We start from the raw sequence: 20,795 nt of genomic DNA, 5'->3' as shown, positions 1-20,795 counted from the left end.
TACTCAAGCGTTGGAAAGTATTGAATGCATGTGTTTAGGTTCAGGGGGAAAGTGTACTTAAACGTGAAGGCGAAATTCATTTCTTAGGCACGGCTTATCATTGCCCAAGACAAACAAACAAACAAACAAACAAAAGAACAAAGCGTCACTATACTGATGATAGTCGTTCAGCCAAATTCTTATTAAATCGGGACCCTTAAGCAACCAGGACGGCAACGGCAACGAAAACGTCCTCAGGTAATTTAAGACATGTGTCAGCAGTTAATTTTCCTCAAAAAGGTGAGGGGGTGGTCTGCCTTCTCAGATGTCGTTCATAACAAAACAAAATTTTGGTAGACAAATACTTCTCCTTGAGTGATCATTTTGACTTGTCGCACTTATGCAAATTAGGTAACGTGACTTGATACGGCTAACAAAATGGGAACAGTTTATTAAAAGAAGGTTTCAACTCAACCGGTACAAGACAAGCCCTAATGGCAACAGCAAAGGAACTATGCTTGACAATTGTTGAATATTTTATTGATTTTGGAAGTAAACGGTTTTTTCTACTAGTACCCAGTCCCCCGATAAAAGTGATGTGTCGTTTGAAATTTTTGTTTCAAAATATCTAAACTTTTCCAAGCGTAGTAACGATGTACCTAATGGCCCTAAAATCATGGAACAAACATCACCTTTTAATGAAAAAAAAATTGTTCCCATTTAATGTAAGAGATTTTGCGGCTTTAAGAGGTCACATGACCTAATTTGCATATTCTCGACACGCGAAATTGACAAAATCTAACAACCTTTTGACCTGCTTCAACTGAAGCTTCAAAAGAAAGACTACCCCCTAACTTTTCGGGTCAATAACTGGAAGCCCTTGCCTTAATTTGCTTGAGTCACCAAACGAAAGATTTATTAAGATTACTAACATTACTTACCATACTTTCATTACTTACCATACTTACCGTGATTACTTGCAATACTAACATTACTTACAACACTAACATTACTTACAGTACTTACATTACTGACAATACTAACATTACTTATAATGCTAACATTGCTTACAATACTAACATTACCCACAATGCAAACATTCGTTTACAATACTAACATTACTTACAATGCTAACAATACTTGCAATACTAATATCACTTACAATATCGACATTACTTAAGATACTGGCATATCTTACAATTTATACTAACATTACCCACAATAATAACATTACAATAACACTGCAGTACGCACTACTATGGAGAGTTCGGGGGGAAGAACAGCCAGCTTAGTTAACAAAGTGCCAAAACTGGCTGCGAATATAAGTTACACGAAACATTATATAGTTATGCTAGTGATAGAATAGAAAGAGGAGTTACTTATACTAATCCAGGAATAAAGGAATCCCACTTGATTTTTTTAATGTTGTACGAGTTTACCCTTTTTACCGACAATATAAAATTCTATGCTTAGAGTTGCTTTCAACTTAGCTTTCAAAAACTTCTAAGAATGATTTTGTATAATCAAGCTTACACCTATAGATAAAATTCTTAGCAAAACAATGTGGTTGATTACCGTAAGGTCTTTATCAATATCAGATTTACGAAACAAGACATCCATAAGTGAAAAATTTAACATTTCGTTTTCATGGATGAGTAGTCATGACGACACTCTTTCCAAAAAACTTCAGTTGCTGTATACAAAAACGTCTAATTCTCCACGGAATCTTCTTCAGTCTTACAGAAGGTAAATAATAGCGAAGTTATTATTGAAAACTATCAGCCAAAGCCAAAGTTTACGAAAATATAAATTGAAATGTCGCTCTGTTATTATAAATTTTCTTTATTGGCGCTTTTCATGTGACGTTGACATACTCGAAAATGACAATACTAAAATAACGCTAATGCTAATGCTAAATGCTAATGCTAATGTTAATGATAACGATAACGATAATAATAATAGTAACTAAAGAGAATAAAAATGCGTCTGAGTTTTTAGTTTCATTAAATTAAGACCCTCTGGGAAGCTGTTGTTTAACAAAGATGAAGCTCGAGAGCATTCTTCGTTTTATAAATTTTGAAGGCTATGAGGTGAGTCGAAGGAAGCCTATTTTTAAGAGCAGCTTCGCCTAAATATCAACTAGACTTGGAAATAGCGAAAAAATCGAATTTCTTCAAACTCGCCCAGAATGAAGCCCTACGGGCACTAATTACAAAAATATCGTTTTAAGTTCGATAAATCAAAAATTATTTTTTTCCGCAATTTTTTCGTTTCGATGCCCCAAATCGGCCAAAATCCATCGAAAATGAGCGGCATATTCAGAGGCTCGTAAACTCAAAAGTAAAAATCTTCATTACAAACTGATTGCACGTCGTATTTGTACTTCCTTTTTTGTCTATTTAGAGCTAAATAGATCGTGATTTGATTAGAACTTAAATATTTGACGAATTTTCTAAATTAACGACCCAAGACAGCTTTACAAGAGGTCTTCATTTAGCCTATTTTCAAATGCTAAAAAGGCGTTCTGGTACACGGCTTTTCCCAAAACGACTAGTTTGGTGTGAAAGAGCATTCTTTCTTCTTCAAATTAGTGAAATAAAATTTTTGGGTAAATAAAATCGCGAGCGCTGAGATAGCGAACTAAATGCAGCATTTCTTCCTGAAAACGTTCCCTTTGACCCGAGCGTAACGAAACCGATTACTGCAAGAAAACCCGGAAGAAAAGCAAACGCTTCGTTATTTTGAAACAATTTCTAGTGATATCTCTCCGAAACCACGACTGCAAGAAACTACTTCCAGATATGAAATCTTACAGGGTCAAAAAAGGAGCTAAAGGGCGCATTTTGACACAATAACTTTGTTTGCTGAGAATTGAAGTCAATGACCGTTAACGAATTCCAGTGAAATTTGCAAACTTGAAGTATGTTAGCCGATACTTACCTGAATATTTATATTAATAGAAGAGTCGTCTTCTTGGATTAACCTTCAAAAGAAGCAGGATCCAGATTTGAAAACCTCTAAAAGAAGAAATGTTTAATGTTCCGTGACCTGCCCGCTGCTATAAATTAGCGCAAATTCCATGCACATGCCGACCGCATGTTTGTCGTAAAACCAACTGAACTCCACTGACAGTTTCCATGGGCAACCCCAAAATAAACAATCCCCAAAAATGTAAAGTGAGATTGGCTGTCTTCATGAACAGTTAGAAGCTAGAGTCAAGTTTCATTACCTTTTAAAAGTGTTTGATTCTACTTCGTTCACTCAGTAGTTACTGTCACGTTCGAATACTACGTAGTATCGGTCACGCCAAAACACTGCAGACCCTGCAGACTGAGTAAGTTTCCCACACAAAGTCTTGTACGCGTTTGTCTATTGAATCAAAAGTCAATTCTGCGCTTTTGCAGCCTATGGATAAATGACAGACTTTCAGATATATTTAACACTATTTTGTAACTAGACCCAAAAAAAGGAGTCACAATGAAAAGCCCAAACAAGTGTCTGCAGCAACACAGCGGTCAAACGTCTGCGCATGTGCGAGCAATGGAGCAACTAAAAGGCAGCCAAAATATTTTCATGACACTGTTCTTTTCGTGGGTCATCGGTATCCTATAAATGACATTTTCCTCGTTATTTATATATTTGTTTATGTTTTAGCCGGTACAACGAGAGCTAACAGAAATGACTTGAGAGTTAAAAATTGTTCTACCTTCTGCTTGTTGAAGGTCTTTCTTTTCCGTGGTATGTATTTTCCGTGCTCCTTGAATTTTTTGTCCGCCTCGACTTTGCATTTAGTGCACCAGTTTTTTCCAGGTTTGTAGTTTAGAAAAGATTTTCCCACCTGGTCAAAGACCAGGTACAGTCGGTTTGGGATCGGTATTTTGGCCAGCTATGCCCCCATGACGATGGACATGAACATCGTTTATCGTTTCGATTCATCTCGTTCCTGTGCTTCAGACAAATCAAGGATCCGGATGGAATCCCTCAGTCCTTGCCAAAATTTTTCCAGCTCGTCTGAGCGAAGCCGAATCACTGCAATTGTCTTTTTCTTCTCCCATTTTTCCTTCTTTTACACATCGTTTGTCGTCCGTTTCCGGCGTCACGCATCGTGTGATTAATAAAAACAAATAAAAATATACTACGCCGTCGGCTCGTAGCATGACACGGGTTTTAAGACTTATCAACTTTTTTGGTAAAGCTCAAAACAAAATGGTAAATCAACAGAATACCGGTAACTTAATAAACTTTGTGTCTGAAAAGTCTTAAGTTTTCCTTTTACCTGCTTTCTTTTCCTTTTACAGATTTCTATGGACTTTTCAATTTTTTTTTCCTAAATTTTGCGTGACACCGGTCGTTTCCCATGTTTTCCTTTAAATTTTTGCGCGGGAAATTGGCGCGAGGCTGTCAAAAAATGTACCAATTTGCGCGTGCCCGACGTTTGACCGCGGTGTTTTCTGCAGTCTGCACGGTCTGCACTGTTTTGGCGTGACCGATTCGCGGCATTCGAACGTGAGAGTAGTTGACAAAGTCGACGCAAACAAATAAATTCAAGCTCTTTTTAAAGGTAATGGAACTTGACTCTAGCTTCTAACTGTTCATGAAGACAGCCAATTTCACTTTACATTTTTGGGGATTGTTTATTTTGGGGTTGCCCATGGAAACTGTCAGTGGAGTTCAGTTGGTTTTACGACAAACATGCGGTCGGCATGTGCATGGAATTTGCGCTAATTTATAGCAGCGGGCAGGTCACGGAACATTAAACATTTCTTCTTTTAGAGGTTTTCAAATCTGGATCCTGCTTCTTTTGAAGGTTAATCCAAGAAGACGACTCTTCTATTAATATAAATATTCAGGTAAGTATCGGCTAACATACTTCAAGTTTGCAAATTTCACTGGAATTCGTTAACGGTCATTGACTTCAATTCTCAGCAAACAAAGTTATTGTGTCAAAATGCGCCCTTTAGCTCCTTTTTTGACCCTGTAAGATTTCATATCTGGAAGTAGTTTCTTGCAGTCGTGGTTTCGGAGAGATATCACTAGAAATTGTTTCAAAATAACGAAGCGTTTGCTTTTCTTCCGGGTTTTCTTGCAGTAATCGGTTTCGTTACGCTCGGGTCAAAGGGAACGTTTTCAGGAAGAAATGCTGCATTTAGTTCGCTATCTCAGCGCTCGCGATTTTATTTACCCAAAAATTTTATTTCACTAATTTGAAGAAGAAAGAATGCTCTTTCACACCAAACTAGTCGTTTTGGGAAAAGCCGTGTACCAGAACGCCTTTTTAGCATTTGAAAATAGGCTAAATGAAGACCTCTTGTAAAGCTGTCTTGGGTCGTTAATTTAGAAAATTCGTCAAATATTTAAGTTCTAATCAAATCACGATCTATTTAGCTCTAAATAGACAAAAAAGGAAGTACAAATACGACGTGCAATCAGTTTGTAATGAAGATTTTTACTTTTGAGTTTACGAGCCTCTGAATATGCCGCTCATTTTCGATGGATTTTGGCCGATTTGGGGCATCGAAACGAAAAAATTGCGGAAAAAAATAATTTTTGATTTATCGAACTTAAAACGATATTTTTGTAATTAGTGCCCGTAGGGCTTCATTCTGGGCGAGTTTGAAGAAATTCGATTTTTTCGCTATTTCCAAGTCTAGTTGATATTTAGGCGAAGCTGCTCTTAAGTACTTGCTAGGTGAACAGGCCATACACTAGATAAGGTATCAATTTTAATGTGGTGAAGCTCTCGAGTAATAACTTTTCGATTTAATAGCAAATTTCTGTGACATATGTTGCTATTATCCTTTGGCCGCGACGTTATTTCCCCTCGGGGAGGACGTCTCCGTCCAAAGCTCTACATTTAAGTGAAAAATGTCTCCAAATAGCGCAAGTATGGAAACCGCACAGAACTTAATCTTAGCAAGGTTGTTTATAAATAAATCATCTATGATATCCCAGTTTCGTGATAATAAGTTTCCATTTCTATTTTTTATGCCATAAGCTGAAAGACCAAAAAAGCAATAAAAACAATTCTTTTGCAAGTAACAAGTTCTTGTAGTTTTGCGTTCACAGCACTGCTAACTTGATAAATGATAACATATTCTGATTGTCTCAATTACTGCTTGTCTCACTCCAGCGATCTTCCAACAATAAAGAATCGGATTAAGAGATGAATTGAACATCAGGAGAGCGAAGGTTAGTTCCCAAACGAGGGCAAGAGATGGTGGATGCGTTTTTAGTACAGTAGTTAAAATTGTTACTATACTATATGGAAGATAACAGGCCACTAATGACATCTGGACCCATAGTACACTGGATACTGTCTTTCCGTATCGTGCTATATTCACTGGAGTTTCTCCCTCACTCGGTGGTTCTTGGTGAATATTGTCTTGTACTTGAGAATGATAATGGTGTAGCGTGAGATAGATTTTCGTGTAACAGAAGGTGGAGACTGCCACACAGATTAACAGTCCTACACAGGTGATGAAGGTATGAATTAGTTCGTTGAATAGATATGTTAGTGAGGCGGCACTGCTCAAAAGCCAAGACATGATTACGAAGACTCTCACTCGCCTTATAGTTACAATCTGTCTGTATCTCAGACCCAACGACAAAGCGAGAAGTCTGTCCACACTTATTGCAGTTATAGTTTGGAACGATACTCCGCAGAATACTACAGCTGTGGTAGTATTAATGATATCAGAATAGAAACATAGTAATGTATCGGCCGGAGAAAGTAGGAATGTAATGTATAGAGGCTCTGAAATGAAGCCCACACTGAGATCAGACCAAACAAGGCAACTTAACAACAGCTTTGAAGACGGATGAATAGACGACACCTTTGGAAGAGCAACAATGATCAGAGCATTCCCCAGAAATGCAGTCACGGATATAAGAATATTTAATGTTAAAAGAAACGTTTTTTGCTGTATCTCATCTACTGCCCATTTGTAGCAAAAGGATTCTTGATAAGTTGTTTGGTTTCCATCGTTTGTTAAATTGGCCATGATTTATCGATAAGTTCTCTGTTTTACTCCCTAGTAAATAGGTCTGTTAAAATGTCCAGAATAGCAAGGAAGATGTTGTGGAATGATTATTTTCCTTTGCCAGTGGCTCGTTCCGCTATTTTGCCGTCCGTGGAAAAGAATATTTCCTTTCATCTGAACTCCACAGCCACCTAAGGAATATAATCAACGATAGATAAGTTGTAGGTCCATTAAAAAAAAAAAGACCGAAATAGCCCAACACCCTCGTTTAATAATAGCAACAATTCTGCTTTTCAAAAAATAATAACAGTAATAATATGTATATATATATTTTAAAATGTTCGAAGTCCTTAATTCTTGTTATAGAGTAAAATTACCTGTTCAAGCTGAAATTTTGATTCGGGAAATTAATATTAAAATAATATTTGCCATTGTCCCGAGAGTAAAGGATAATATTATTTGCTCAGGTGAACGTGAATATTCAGCGTTATATATTTACTGAATTACAAACGACAAATGGTTTTAGCGTAGTAATTGTTTTTTTTTTTTGTATATATTTGTTTCTTTTATACAAGGTGATTTCGAGTGTTTTTCAACGAACAGCATGAGGTAGAAATAAAAAGATTTTCTTAAAAACGTTTATTATCTCGAGCTCAACTCCGCACTGATTTCAAAAGGAGCGCAATCGTTTTAGCGGAAGTAAAATAGAACATTATTTACTCAGCATACGACATTATATTCACCATTTGTTCGCAGATAATGACATACCAAAAACTTAAAACCTCATGTAAATTAATGAATTAGTTCGTTGAATAGATATTAAAATTCCAAGTGTTATTAGGATAACGGCACCGTCTAAAAGCGAAGGCTTTGTTTGAGTCCATCGAGTAAGAAAAAATTGACAGTTTGCCAATTTGTCAGTTTCACTGTAAAATTTACTTTTTGATTGAACTCATAATAGAACAAACGATTTTTCTCAACAATTTTGTATTCAGATATTGTCGTTTCCAGAATTATGCTTGGACGTGAAAACGAAATTAAAATATACTTTTATTGTTGAACAATTTATTCTTATACTGAGCACTTCTTTCTAACATATTACTAACTCAAGACATTTTATACTTTCAACTTTTCTCGAAAACTGCAAGGAGACTAGAATACATGGTGACTAAGTTTTAGCTTAAAATGTTTAAACAACAATTAGAGTCGCTACCACAAGATGGCTAATCAAAGTTCACTTACATATCATGATAGTTTCGTCTCAAAGTTTGGTCTTCTCAATTCTCAACCTTACAGCCCTAAAAGTTGCGTATTGAATAGGGCCCCTTTGCGCGATTGTATTCATGTCTGCCAAGTCATTGCCCCAGCGTACGAATATTCGATTTTATCTTGCGATCGAAGCGCGGGAACACAAATCTTTTACGAAGATCCAGCATTTCGTATACCTTTCCCGACCCTAAGCAAAAGAAACTCGTCTGAGAACTGATGATGATAAGTAAAAGCTGCCGGCGATTTTCGTGGGTCGTTTCAGCTAAAATATCGACTCCTCTCTTGACAAAATATTGCGATTTTTCCTGCGTCCCGTAAACGCAATTTCTCATTATTTTCATCAATACGTATAGAATTCATGGTCAGGAGACTATTTTAAATGTACTGTTACCTTTTTTTGTTTTGTGGTCAGAGGTTTTCGGTCCCATTTTCTCTATGATCAGGATCTATAAATGACTTTCTTCGCCGAGCCAAACACCCGTTATACAGGAAGAAAGCAGCTTTGAATTCTCTCTAAATGCAAATCACGATTGTTCCTCACTCGTTCATAGCTGAGAAACATCACGGCAAGAGGAAAAAATGACTGACGTCATCTTTTGTAATTTGCACTCACAACTTAGTTTATCTGTATAATTACCTATCATTATAACTTAAAACAAACTGTTATATACCACGATTTACATGACAACTAGTGGACTAGGTTTTGTGAGCTTCTATTGACCAAGGTCAATAGAAGCTTTTTAAACTGAACTCGAAGGCTGATATCGCTTTTCATGACGAAAAGTTAATGGCGAGAACAGCTTGCTGTTAAAGTATCACAACCATATTTATATATAAACGTCTCTGTTAGAGTGTCTCCAATGAGATGCCGTCCGACAGAACAAGCATTTAATACCTTGTCCAAGTTTGCGTTGGAAAACAAATGTTCTCCTATCAAGCAATAGATCTATAGCATGATTTTTCTCATTACCAAAGAAGTAAAACATTATTTAGTGTCAGAACAATACTCTACGAAATTTGAATAATAATGCTATCATTTAGTTTTCTTCCTTGCCGCTCTGGTTTTTGATGAACTTTAGCAATAAAAAGCTATTAGAGCTAACTCAAAAAACCATGCGGTTCCTTTAGCCTCTAGGCTGCAATTGGCAATTACCTTCCTTGTTATTTTCTGTGATCAACTTGTAATATATATATATATATATATATATATATATATATATATATATATATATATATATATATATATATATAATTTCCATAGCGATGTTATTCTGTATAGTAACATCGACTCTATGTTACACGAAAATCTACTTGACGCTTCGTAACCACAAAGCACGAGTTCAAGATAATGTCCACCAAGGACAAACGAACGGAGATGGAATTTCGCTGAACATAGAACGGTGCAAAAAAACGTTGTCCAGTGCATTATAGGTACAAATTACATTAGTGGTTTGTTATCTTCCATATGCTATCGTAGCTACAATATTCGCCTCCACGGAAAGGCGCACACAGTTACTTGACCTTTCTCTGGAAGCAGCTGTAGCTCTTGTTTTGTTCAACTCGTCTCTTAACGCATTTCTGTACTGCTGGAAGATGAAGGAAGTAAGGCAAGCAGTGAAGGTCACGATCAGACAGTTTTGTTGTTTCTCATGTTAACTTTACAATGCCTTAGTTGTAAATGCGACCTGCCGTCGGTGTTTCAGAGACTTAAAGCTTAGTGTGCAGTACGTACTATATCGGCCAATTTGGAGTTGCGCAGAGAACTAAGAGGAGTTTCAAGTTTTAACCGATCGATAACTGACACAACCACGAAAGATCATGTTTTAGATTGGCTTTCTGACCAAGTTTGAGGCTTTTAGGCTGAAGTGAGACCAAGTTATCGACTTTGAAACATTGTTTAAAATTAGCCTATGTAAACGAATCTTTAGCTTTGTGACGACTGTAAAATCTCATCATGTACCTACTACTTGCAAGAAACTGAGATGAAAAATCAGTTTGCCACATTTATGAGTATGACTGAAATCATAATTCAGAAATGGTATGATGTCATCCATGTCGATCAATGGCGAAATTGAGCTGCCATGAGGAACTGTGTTAACCAAAGTGTTACTAACTGAATAATAAAAGTTAGGAGGGTCTTTCCAAGACCAAAATGAAGCCCCTATCTCAAGTGAAAGGTTGAGAAATTACGTTACTTGAGCTTTTCATTGGAGGAAATGGATAGTTTATAAAGTTATAACTTTCGGAGAGGCACAACGAAATACTTGTCCGATAACAAATACTTTTTAGAAGTATATATTACATTTCTTTACACCCGTTGGCTGTTTGGTAAGCATAATAATAACTACACTATCATCCTTTAAAAGCTCAAGTCACAGGAGATTTCATGTGAGCTATCGAGTTGGTGCTAGATAAGAACGGGTGATTAACTTTTCTTCACCAGTGAGAGTTATCTACAAGTACATCTTGTTGACCGAGAATAGGGGGCAACCGAGAACGAACTGGTGACCTATCGATGTGCAGTCGAATGCTCCACTACTGAGCTATACCCAATAACTGAATAATAATGAACAATTAGGTTATGAGCTCGGGATTTCAGTTAGTTGATAGTTACCAAGCCAACAGCCCGCTTGTTACAAGCGATTGTGTTCAGACAAGCACTGGTGGTTCAGTGGTAGAATTCTCGCCTGCCACGCGGGAGGCCCGGGTTCGATTCCCGGCTAGTGCATCTTTTTTGCCTCACCGGGGCGGTCAGGGGACGTATTAGGACCTCTGAATGAAATCCATTTCCTACTTGCTATAACACCATTAACTTCCTTTAAAAACTCAAGTCACAGAAGATTCCATGTAAGCTATCGAGTAGTGTTAGATAAGAACGTGTGAAAAACGATCGAAATTATATATGTGCTTAGTAATGGAAATTGCCATTGCGGCAGGGTTTTGCTATATGCTGGCGCCCCACAGTATTCTTGTTTTGCTTAACACATATTGACAGCTTGTTGCGTGGTTCTCTTACATGTTTATATTTTCAGGTTTATGACTCACACACATTAAATCCTTGCATCTGTTAATTTTTTGTGAAATACATCGTAAAGATCTCAAGAAACTTCCACAGTGCTCTTGGAAATTCAAACCGCTGTTCTAAAATCTATGAGTGGGGAAAACATTGGCCTGCGTTCCCGTTGTATTCAATATGTAGCACTGATAGTTCAGTGGTAGAATTCTCGCCTGCCACGCGGGAGGCCCGGGTTCGATTCCCGGCCAGTGCAAAACTTTTTCATGCCACTATTTTTACCTCTAACAGCCTATCGTCTATCGGTATTATCCATTTCATTCCATCTTGGCTAAGATTTCCCAGTCCCTGTTGAAAGTTGGTTTTCACAAACCCAAAGTGTGGATCATATTAATATTGGAAAGAAAACATTCCCAGTTGCATGATAAGCCTCGCTTCGTTTCAAATTTGGTTCATCAGTCCGGCTTCGATTTTGCTTGGCTTTATAAGTTTTTGGATGCTGCTTGCTCGAGTTCATGAAGTTGAAAATGGTTTTCCTGTTCAGTGAAGACTAAGCATGATAGAAAGCGTATTTTTTTAAAGCAAAACACAACGTTACGCATTTGAAAAGGACGCAAATAGTTTGTCGAACACAGTGGACGGAAACCATTTTTCTAATTGGGTAAAAACCAAGAATACAATAAAATAAAATAAAAGGGGGGAACCGGGTTGGAACGGTGACCTCTTGATCGGCAGCCGAATGTTCTACCACTGCGCTATGCCCCCTTGTATACAACAAAGGAATAACATTTCTTTTCTTAACCCGTGAGAGTTAACTGCAGGTAAAACTTGTCGACCGAGAACAATTTCAAGAAAGAAAAATATTTCATAAAAGCACTAAAGCTTTTTTTCAAAAAGACGGGCGAATATTAATCCAAAACGTCAAAACATTGCTTACAAACTCTCATTCAAACACACCTATCAACCAATGAGAGCGCGTGTAATATTTCAGTTAATTTATAAATACATATGTAGCCGACGGGAAGCTTGTGCGAGCGAGTCACGATTGGATGCAAAAATGAATTACTTCGACCGTCAAGTGAAAACAACTTTCAAACTGCTCTAATTGCTGTCAATTCAGATGAGTCTTTTCCTTTTTACTTTTAGTAGGTTTCAAATTGTTAACAAGCATGATTTCCCTTGTTAAGAGAGAGTGTTAACAGCCAAGCACTGGTGATTCAGTGGTAGAATTCTTGCCTGCCACGCGGGAGGCCCGGGTTCGATTACCGGCCAATGCAATTTTTCTTTATGCCACTATTTTGTTTTCGTTTACCATTAACAGCCTATGGTCTATCGCATTTCACTCTTGACTAGGCATTCTCAGGCTCTGATGAAAGTCGGTTTCCACAAAACGAAAGAAATCATTTCCAGCTGCTTGATCAGCCTCACATCTTGTAAAGTTTTGTTCATTAAGGCTTCGATAGTGTTTGGTTCTTGCCTATTCAAGTTCATGGAGTTGAAAACAGGGGCGTACCGTGAGATTGTGAAGGTATACGCACAAGAATGGTGCTTCAAACGTAACTAGGGGGCTCCCTCAAAAAATTTGAAATCTAAGGTCTCGGAAATGCCATTTCCTACAATTTCGGAGGACATTTCAATAAATAAACGCGAAGGAAAATGCATAGTTAGTTGTTAATTTTACCCATCCCTAGCCGGAGTTTTCGGTAAGCCACAACAAAAATAGGGAGTAAAACAATGGTCTAAACATAGGGCTTACAACGTTTACAGGTGTGAGGGCCGTGGAGGGTAGAATTTTTTGCTTTTGTCTTCACTCTACTATTACGTTTCTTGACGTTTATGGGTTTTGTGAAAAGATACCGGTGAGCCTTACACACACAGACAACAATTTGAAAGTTAAAAATCGGTTGGACTTTATGGCAACTTTAAAAAAACTTGCAGGGAATAAGAAAAATATTTTTTCCAGATTTCAGTTGTACGCACGGGCGTACGTGCGGATTCGGACGCTACGCCCCTGGAAAAAAAGTTTCCTTGTTCAATGAAGCCTAAGTGTGATAAAAGAGCAGATTCTTTTCATTAAGCCCCTTTCAGGATGGCTCCTGACCCCTGTAAAATCTATTGGTGGCGAAAGCTTTCGCCTCCATTCCCGCTTTGTAGAGTATGTAGCACTGGTGGCCAGTGGTAGAATTCTCGCCTGCCACGCGGGAGGCCCGGGTTCGATTCCCGACTAGTGCTACAACCGTACTTACTCACTGTCATCTAAACACACCTATCGACCAATGAGAGCGCCCGTAATATCTCAGTTATTTTATAAATGCACATGTAGCTGACGCAAAGCGTTTGAAACGTGTTAGAGCGAGTCACGATTGGTTTTGGTTTTAATTCTGATTGGATGGCGCGAGTTTTTTAAGCCAATCGCTCAGCGTAGCAAGTAGATAGTAACGCAACCAAAAACACTGCAAATGTGAATTACATCAACACACAAGTGAAAACAATTTAACAGCACCAATATTGGTGTGACTTCAGATTAGTCTCTTCCTATCTACGTATAGAAGTTTTGCACGGCAGCCATGTTGCATGGCAGGAACAATGAAAATGTACTGCATTGGAAAGAACATTTTGTCCCATACGAAAAAGAATGTATTGTTCCTGCCATGCAATATGGCTGCCGTGCAAAACCTCTATTAATAGTTTTAAGTTTGTTACCAAACTAAGAGTCCTCTTATAACTAGTGAGCCTGTTCAGACAAGCACTGGTGGTTCAGTGGTAGAATTCTCGCCTGCCACGCGGGAGGCCCGGGTTCGATTCCCGGCCAGTGCAGACTTTCTTTATCCCACTAGTTTATTTTCGTTTGCCGTTAACAGCCTATGGTATATAGCATTTCAATCTTGTAGACGTAGAGCAATAATTTTACATGTATGATTCGGGCGTATTTTTCAGAAATATCTAACAAAAGCGATAGAGCACTTTTTCCAAGTTTATAGCCTCATCTAAACACCAGGGAGGCTGAGAGAATTCGAGACAGTTATGCAAACTCGAAAGGCATAACTTTCGAGAATTCTTCTCGTTTAGATGAGGTTATGTAAGCATTGAAAAAGTGCTCTTTTGTTTTTATAAATCTCTTATTAGATGTTTTGGTGTGTAGTATCGCTTTATATTTGTACTCGTTGTTTGCATCTTGACTCGTCCTACGGGCTCGTCAAAATACAGCACAACTCGTAGAAATATATAGAGCTACCACACACCAAAACATCTAATAAGATTTATGTAATAATCAAATGAATGCGCCCGCTCTGATTGGTCAATCAGCTATGGTTCATTGTGCCAGTAGACTCATGGAAATTTCGCTTGTCTTCTGAATTATTATATAAACTCTCGAAGAATTCGTAAATCATAAATAAATCGTATAAATCATATAATCATAAATCATATAAACTCTCGAAGAATTCGGAAATCACTCGCCTGCTGCTCGTGATTTATGAATTCTTCTCGTGTTCTTCCAGCATCCCGCGTGGTTTATCAGCCTATAAACCATAAAAACCTGTGGTCTATTGCTTAAATATATATCTTAAAGGTCACAACCGTGTTTACATATTCTCATCTAAACACACCTATCGACCAATGAGATCGCGCGTAGTATTTCGGCTATTTTATAAATGCATATATAGCTGACACAAAGCGCGGGAAACGTGTTAGAGCGAGTCACGATTGGTTTTGATTTTAATCCTGACTGGATGAAAAAGTGGCGCGAGTTCTTTAAGCCAATCGCTTAGCGTAGCAAGTGGATATTAATGCAACCAAAAGCACAGCAAATATGAATTACATCGACATTCAAAACAACTTAACTGCTCTAATTGCTGATTAGTCTTTTCTTATATATATCTACGTATTAGTAGTTTTACGTTCGTTACCAAAACAACAGTGCTCTTGTAACTAGCGAGTCACGATTGGTTTTCATGCAAATGTGAATTACTTCGACCGTCAAGTGAAAACAACTTTAAAACTGCTCTAATTGCTGGAACTTCAGATGAGTCTTTTCCTATCTACGTTTAGTGGGTTTAAGTTTGTTAACAACCATGAGTTCTCTTGTCTCAGATAAATGTTCCCAGAGAAGCACTGGTGATTCAGTGGTAGAATTCTCGCCTGCCACGCGGGAGGCCCGGGTTCGATTCCCGGCCAGTGCAGATTTTCTTTATGCCACAATGTTATTTTCGTTTACCATTAACAGCCTATGGTCTATCGTATTTCACTCTTGGCTAGGCTTTCTCAGACTCTAATGAAAGTTGGTTTCCACAAACGAAAGAAACCATTTCCAGCTGCCTGATCAGCCTCACATCTTGTAAAATTTTGCTCATTAAGGCTCCGATAGTTTTTGGTTCTTGCCTACTCAAGTTCATGAAGTTGAGAATACTTTTCCAGTTCAATGAAGCCTAAGTGTGATAAAAGAGCAGATTCTTTTTATTAAGCCCCTGTAAAAATCTATCGGTGGCGAAAGCTTTCGCCTGCATTCTCGCTTTGTAGGGTATCTCGCACTGGTGGTTCAGTGGTAGAATTCTCGCCTGCCACGCGGGAGGCCCGGGTTCGATTCCCGGCCAGTGCAATTTTTCTTTATGCCACTATTTTATTTTCGTTTATCAACATATGGTCTATCACATCTCCATCTTGACTAAGCTTTCTCAGCCCCTGATAAAAGTTATTTTCCACAAACCGAAATTTTGGGTTACTTAAGTATTGGAGAAAAACATTCCCAGCTGCTTGATCATCCTCGCTTCTTGTAACATTTTGTTCCTTAAAGCTTCGATTGTACTTAGATGAAGTCTTTGGTTGTTGCTCAGTCAAGTTCAAGAAGGAAAATGGTTGCCTCGTTCAGTGAAGTCTAAGAGTGATAAAAGAACGTATTCTTTTTATTAAGCACAATGCGACATCCCCCGGTTAAAAAAGGTACTGAATCAATTTCGTGGCCAATCACTTTTCTAATTGGGCAAAAGCGGGATTGAACCGGTGACCTCTCGATCTGCAGTCGAATGCTCTACCACTGAGCTATGCCCCCTTACATACAACGAGATAATGGAGCTTCTCTTCTTAACCGGTGAGAGTTAACTACAGGTAAAACTTGTCAACCGAGAGCAATTTTATGTTTAAGATTCGCGCGTATTTTCAGAACTACTTTATAAAAGCAACAGAACACTTTTCCCTTGTTTACATAGCCTCATTTTAACACCAGGGAGGTTGAGAGAATTCGAGTCAGTTATGCAAACCTGAAACATTCGAGAATTCTTCCAGCCTTCCGAGTGTTTAGATGAGGCTATGTAAACACGGAAAAAGTACTTTATTGCTTTTATAAAATAATTCTCAAAAATACGCGAGAATCTTAAACGTCACAACCGTGCTTACTCACTGTCATCTAAAGACACTTATCGACCAATGAGAGCGCCCGTAATATTTCAGTTATTTTATAAATGCACATGTAGCTGACGCAAAGCGCGTGAAATGTGTTAGAGCGAGTCACGATTGGGTTTGGTTTTAATTCTGATTGGATGAAAAAGTGGCGCGAGTTTTTTAAGCCAATCGCTCAGCGTAGCAAGTAGAAAGTAATGCAACTAAAAACACTGCAAATGTGAATTACATCGACACACAAGTGAAAACAATTTAACAGCACCAATATTGGTGTGACTTCAGATTAGTCTTTTCCTATCTATATATATATGTACGTAGGGAGGTTTTGCACGGCAGCCATGTTGCGTGGCAGGAACAATGAAAATGTTCTGCGTTAGAAAGAACATTTTTTCCCATACGAAAAAGAATCTATTGTTCCTGCCATGCAACATGGCTGCCGTGCAAAACCTCCATTAGTAGTTTTAAGTTTGTTACCAAACCAAGAGTCCTCTTGTAACTAGTGAGCCTATTTAGACAAGCACTGGTGGTTCAGTGGTAGAATTCCCGCCTGCCACGCGGTAGGCCCGGGTTCGATTCCCGGCCAGTGCAGACTTTCTTTGTGCCACTATTTTATTTTAGTTTACCATTAACAGCCTATGGTATATCGCATTTCAATCTTGTTTAAGCTTTCCCAGTCGCTGATGAAAGTTAGTTTCCACAAACTGAAATTTTGGGTCACACTGGTATTGAGACTAAAGAAAACATTCCCAGCTGCTTGATCAGACTCACATCTCTTTAAATTTTGTTCACTGAGGCTTCGATTGTGCTTGGCTTCAGTGTTTGGTTGTTGCCTACTCAAAGTTGAAAATGGTTTTCCAGTCCATGGAGCCCTACGCGTGTTGGAAAAGCATATTATTTTACTAAGCAAAACACAAAATCAAAAAGTTAAACAGGGTACAGATCATGAATTAGTTTGCTAACCACAGTGGACGGGAACCGCCTTTCAAATTAGACAAAAGCAGCGGAAAAGTGAAAGAAAGCTAAAGGGGACAACTGGGATTGAACCGGTGACCTCTCGATCTGCAGTCGAATGCTCTACCACTGAGCTATGCCCCCTTGTATACAACAAGGCGGTGAAGTTTTTATTCTTAACCCGTGAGAGTTAACTACAAGTAAAACTTGTCGACCAGAGAAAAATTTTATGTTTAAAGGGCCCTAGTCAGCCTCCGCCGTTTTCGATACCATCGAAATTATTGATAATGCATGGTGAAGCGAACTCTTATTGTTTTATAGTAAGCTGTGTTCCTGAAAGTATGTTCAATTATCTTTAGTAGTTTCACAGTGATTTCTTTCGTTTCGACATGCTCGGAATAAAATATAATAGCCAAACTCTCGCATGTAAACAAAACAAAGGTGTGGCTGACTAGGGCCTTTTAAGACTCGTGTGTTTTTTAGAGAAATATTTCATAAAAGCAATAGAGCACTTTTTCCGTGCTTACATAGCCTGATCTAAACACGAGGAAGGTTTCGAGACAGTTTTTTCACGATAACTGCAGAAATTCTCGAGCGCTCATTGGCTAATTTTTATTGTCAATAAGCGGACAGGCATGAATTTAAAATTTTTGCGATGCGTCAACAAACGAGAGCGGACAGTTTGACAATTTGGTATCGTAAAAAAACAAATTGATGTCAGTTTTTAATGCGTCTGTTCTGTTATTGACCATGAATTTTGCCATAACATTGTCAAAGTAGATCCACAGCTACTTTGACAATGTTATGACGAAATTCGTGATCAATAACAGAACAGACGCAAGTTAACCAAACTCAATTTGTTAAATGCAAACTCGACACGCAGTCGAAGATTTGTATTACTTTAGAGAATCGTCCCAGTCTCCCTTGTTTTAGACGAGGCTTTGTTAACCCGGAGAAAGTGCTCTATTGCTTTTATAAAGTATTTCTCAAAAATACGCGAGAATCTTAAACGCCACAACCGTGCTTACAGTCTCTCATCTAAGTATACCTTTCGACCAATGAGAGTGCGCGTAATATCTCAGTTATTTTACAAATGCACGTGTAGCTGACGCAAAGCGCGGTAAACGTGTGCGAGCGAGTCACGATTTGTTTTGGTTTTACTTCTAATTGAGGAGAAAGTGGCGCGAATTCTTTAAGCCAATCACTTAGCGTAGTAACACAACCAAAAGTAGTGCAAAGGTGAATTACATCGCCACTCAAAACAACTTAACTGCTATAATTGCTGTAACTTCAGATAGGATTTTTCCTACATATATCTACGTCTTAGTAGTTTTACGTTTGTCACCAATCCAACTGTACTCTTGTAACTAGTAAGTGTATTCAGACAAGCACTGGTGGTTCAGTGGTAGAATTCTCGCCTGCCACGCGGGAGGCCCGGGTTCGATTCCCGGCCAGTGAAAATTTTCTTTATGCCACTATTTTATTTTCGTTTACCATTAACATCCTATGGTCTATCGCATTTCAATCTTGACTAAGCTTTCTCAGTCCCTGATGAAAGTTAGTTTCCACAAACCGAAATTTTGGGTCACATAAATGTTGAGAAGAAAACATTCCCAGCTGCTTGATCAGCCTCACATCTTGTAAAATTTTGTTCATTAGGGCTTTGATTGTGCTTGGCCTAAGTGTTTGTTTCTTGCCTACTCAAGTTCAACAAGTTGAAAATGGTTTTCCAGTTCAGTGAAGCTTAAGTGTGATAAAAGAACATATTGCTTTTATTAGGCAAAACACAACGTCAACCAGTTAAACGAAGTACTGAATTAGTTTGCCGACCACATTGGGCGGGAACCACTTTTCTAATTGGGCAAAAGCAAGGACAAAATAAGACCAAACTAAAGGAGGCAACCGTGTTTGAACCGGTGACCTCTCGATCTGCAGTCGAATGCTCTACCACTGAGCTATGCCCCCTTGTATACAACTAGATAATGATGTTCCTACTCTAAGCCCGTGAGAGTTAACTACAGGTAAAATTTGTCGACGTAGAGCAATTTTATATCTAACATTCGCGCGTATTTTTTAGAAATATTTTACAAAAGTAATAGAGTACGTTTCTTTCCAAGTGTTTAGATGAAGCTACATGTAAACACGGAAAAAGTTCTTTATTGCTTTTATAAGATATTTCTCAAACCTGCGCTCGAATCTTAAACGTCACAACCGTGTTCACACGGCTCTCTGCTAAACACATCTATCGACCAATGAGAGCGCGCGTAATATTTCAAGTATTTTATAAATGCATACGTAGCTGACGCAAAGGGCGGGAAACGTGTGCGAGCGAGTCACGATTGGTTTGGGTTTTAATTCTGATTGGATGACAAAGTGACGCGGGTTCAGTTTCACTTATAGGTCTTTTCCTATCTGCGTATTTGCAGTTTTAAGTTTGTTATCAAAATAAAAGTCTTCGCCACAAGTGGTTGTACTCACACAAGCACTGGTGGTTCAGTGGTAGAATTTTCGCCTGCCACGCGGGAGGCCCGGGTTCGATTCCAGTGCAAAGTTTCTTTACACTCTATTTTATTTTTGTTTACCATAAACAGCGTATCGTCTGTCGCATTTCAATCTTGACCAGGCTTTCTCAGCCCCTGATGAAAGTTGGTTCCCACAAACCGAAATTCTGGTTCATATCAGTATTGGAAAGACATTCCCAGCTGCTTGATCAGCCTCGCATCTTAACTGGCTTCGATTGTGCTTGGCCATAGTTAGTCATGGCTTGGCTTAAAGGGACACAGTCAGCTGCGGGACCGCCATGACCTGGACACTAGTTTTGTCGCTTTGAAAAACGTTCACCTCAACCTGAAATCAAAGTACATCTAGAAATCTGGTTCAATCTTCGCAGTGTTTTGCTTGACTTTCAATCGTTTACTGAAAAATCTGTTTTTGAGTGTACTTTTACTCATCCTATGATATTATTTTTATCATATTTGGTTAAAAACTGTATGGCTCTCGTCTCTGTGATATGCAAATTAGCTATGAAATGGCATCTAATGCGCTTGTGCACCAGCTGATTGTGTCCCTTTAGGGTCATTCCACTGAAATAGAACCCGCACTGAGATTTTTGCGCAAATTTGCCTATTGATTGGTTATATTGTAGGAACTTAAATTTTGAAATAAAAATGAGGGGTCCCCACGTTCGTTTAGGAGCAACAGCACCTTGT

At 38.4% G+C, this 20,795-nt stretch overlaps 1 protein-coding gene and 10 non-coding genes across 11 annotated transcripts; 7 read left to right on the top strand and 4 right to left on the bottom strand.

The window, feature by feature from the left end:
- Nucleotides 1-5,700: 5,700 nt before the first annotated feature.
- LOC149100996 (adenosine receptor A3-like) lies at nt 5,701-7,193 on the bottom strand. Its single transcript, XM_089276192.1, has one exon. The coding sequence runs from the start codon at nt 6,978-6,980 to the stop codon at nt 6,051-6,053; it is 930 nt and encodes a 309-aa protein (XP_089132318.1). The 5' UTR covers nt 6,981-7,193; the 3' UTR covers nt 5,701-6,050.
- A 3,692-nt stretch (nt 7,194-10,885) lies between these two features.
- Nucleotides 10,886-10,956, top strand: Trnag-gcc (transfer RNA glycine (anticodon GCC)). Its single transcript has one exon. It is a non-coding gene; the product is annotated as a tRNA-Gly (tRNA).
- A 470-nt stretch (nt 10,957-11,426) lies between these two features.
- Nucleotides 11,427-11,497, top strand: Trnag-gcc (transfer RNA glycine (anticodon GCC)). The gene has a single exon. It is a non-coding gene; the product is annotated as a tRNA-Gly (tRNA).
- Nucleotides 11,498-13,987: 2,490 nt separating this feature from the next.
- On the top strand, nt 13,988-14,058 carry Trnag-gcc (transfer RNA glycine (anticodon GCC)). Its single transcript has one exon. It is a non-coding gene; the product is annotated as a tRNA-Gly (tRNA).
- Nucleotides 14,059-15,351: 1,293 nt separating this feature from the next.
- On the top strand, nt 15,352-15,422 carry Trnag-gcc (transfer RNA glycine (anticodon GCC)). The gene has a single exon. It is a non-coding gene; the product is annotated as a tRNA-Gly (tRNA).
- Nucleotides 15,423-15,767: 345 nt separating this feature from the next.
- Nucleotides 15,768-15,838, top strand: Trnag-gcc (transfer RNA glycine (anticodon GCC)). The gene has a single exon. It is a non-coding gene; the product is annotated as a tRNA-Gly (tRNA).
- Nucleotides 15,839-16,216: 378 nt separating this feature from the next.
- Nucleotides 16,217-16,286, bottom strand: Trnac-gca (transfer RNA cysteine (anticodon GCA)). Its single transcript has one exon. It is a non-coding gene; the product is annotated as a tRNA-Cys (tRNA).
- Nucleotides 16,287-17,152: 866 nt separating this feature from the next.
- Nucleotides 17,153-17,223, top strand: Trnag-gcc (transfer RNA glycine (anticodon GCC)). Its single transcript has one exon. It is a non-coding gene; the product is annotated as a tRNA-Gly (tRNA).
- Nucleotides 17,224-17,658: 435 nt separating this feature from the next.
- Nucleotides 17,659-17,730, bottom strand: Trnac-gca (transfer RNA cysteine (anticodon GCA)). The gene has a single exon. It is a non-coding gene; the product is annotated as a tRNA-Cys (tRNA).
- Nucleotides 17,731-18,974: 1,244 nt separating this feature from the next.
- Trnag-gcc (transfer RNA glycine (anticodon GCC)) lies at nt 18,975-19,045 on the top strand. The gene has a single exon. It is a non-coding gene; the product is annotated as a tRNA-Gly (tRNA).
- A 434-nt stretch (nt 19,046-19,479) lies between these two features.
- Nucleotides 19,480-19,551, bottom strand: Trnac-gca (transfer RNA cysteine (anticodon GCA)). Its single transcript has one exon. It is a non-coding gene; the product is annotated as a tRNA-Cys (tRNA).
- Nucleotides 19,552-20,795: the final 1,244 nt, after the last annotated feature.

The sequence above is a fragment of the Orbicella faveolata genome, unplaced genomic scaffold (genome assembly GCF_042242905.1).
Source record: "Orbicella faveolata isolate gen_17 unplaced genomic scaffold, um_ofav_v1 contig_4, whole genome shotgun sequence".
In the NCBI taxonomy this organism is placed as follows: Eukaryota; Metazoa; Cnidaria; class Anthozoa; order Scleractinia; family Merulinidae; genus Orbicella; species Orbicella faveolata.
The sequence above is the reverse complement of the archived record's forward strand: the minus strand, read 5'-3'. Positions and strand labels throughout refer to the sequence as shown.

What these genes read in the sequence shown, in the direction of transcription:
- LOC149100996 (XM_089276192.1), bottom strand. Translation starts at nt 6,980, where the DNA reads ATGGCCAATTTAACAAACGATGGAAACCAAACAACTTATCAAGAATCC.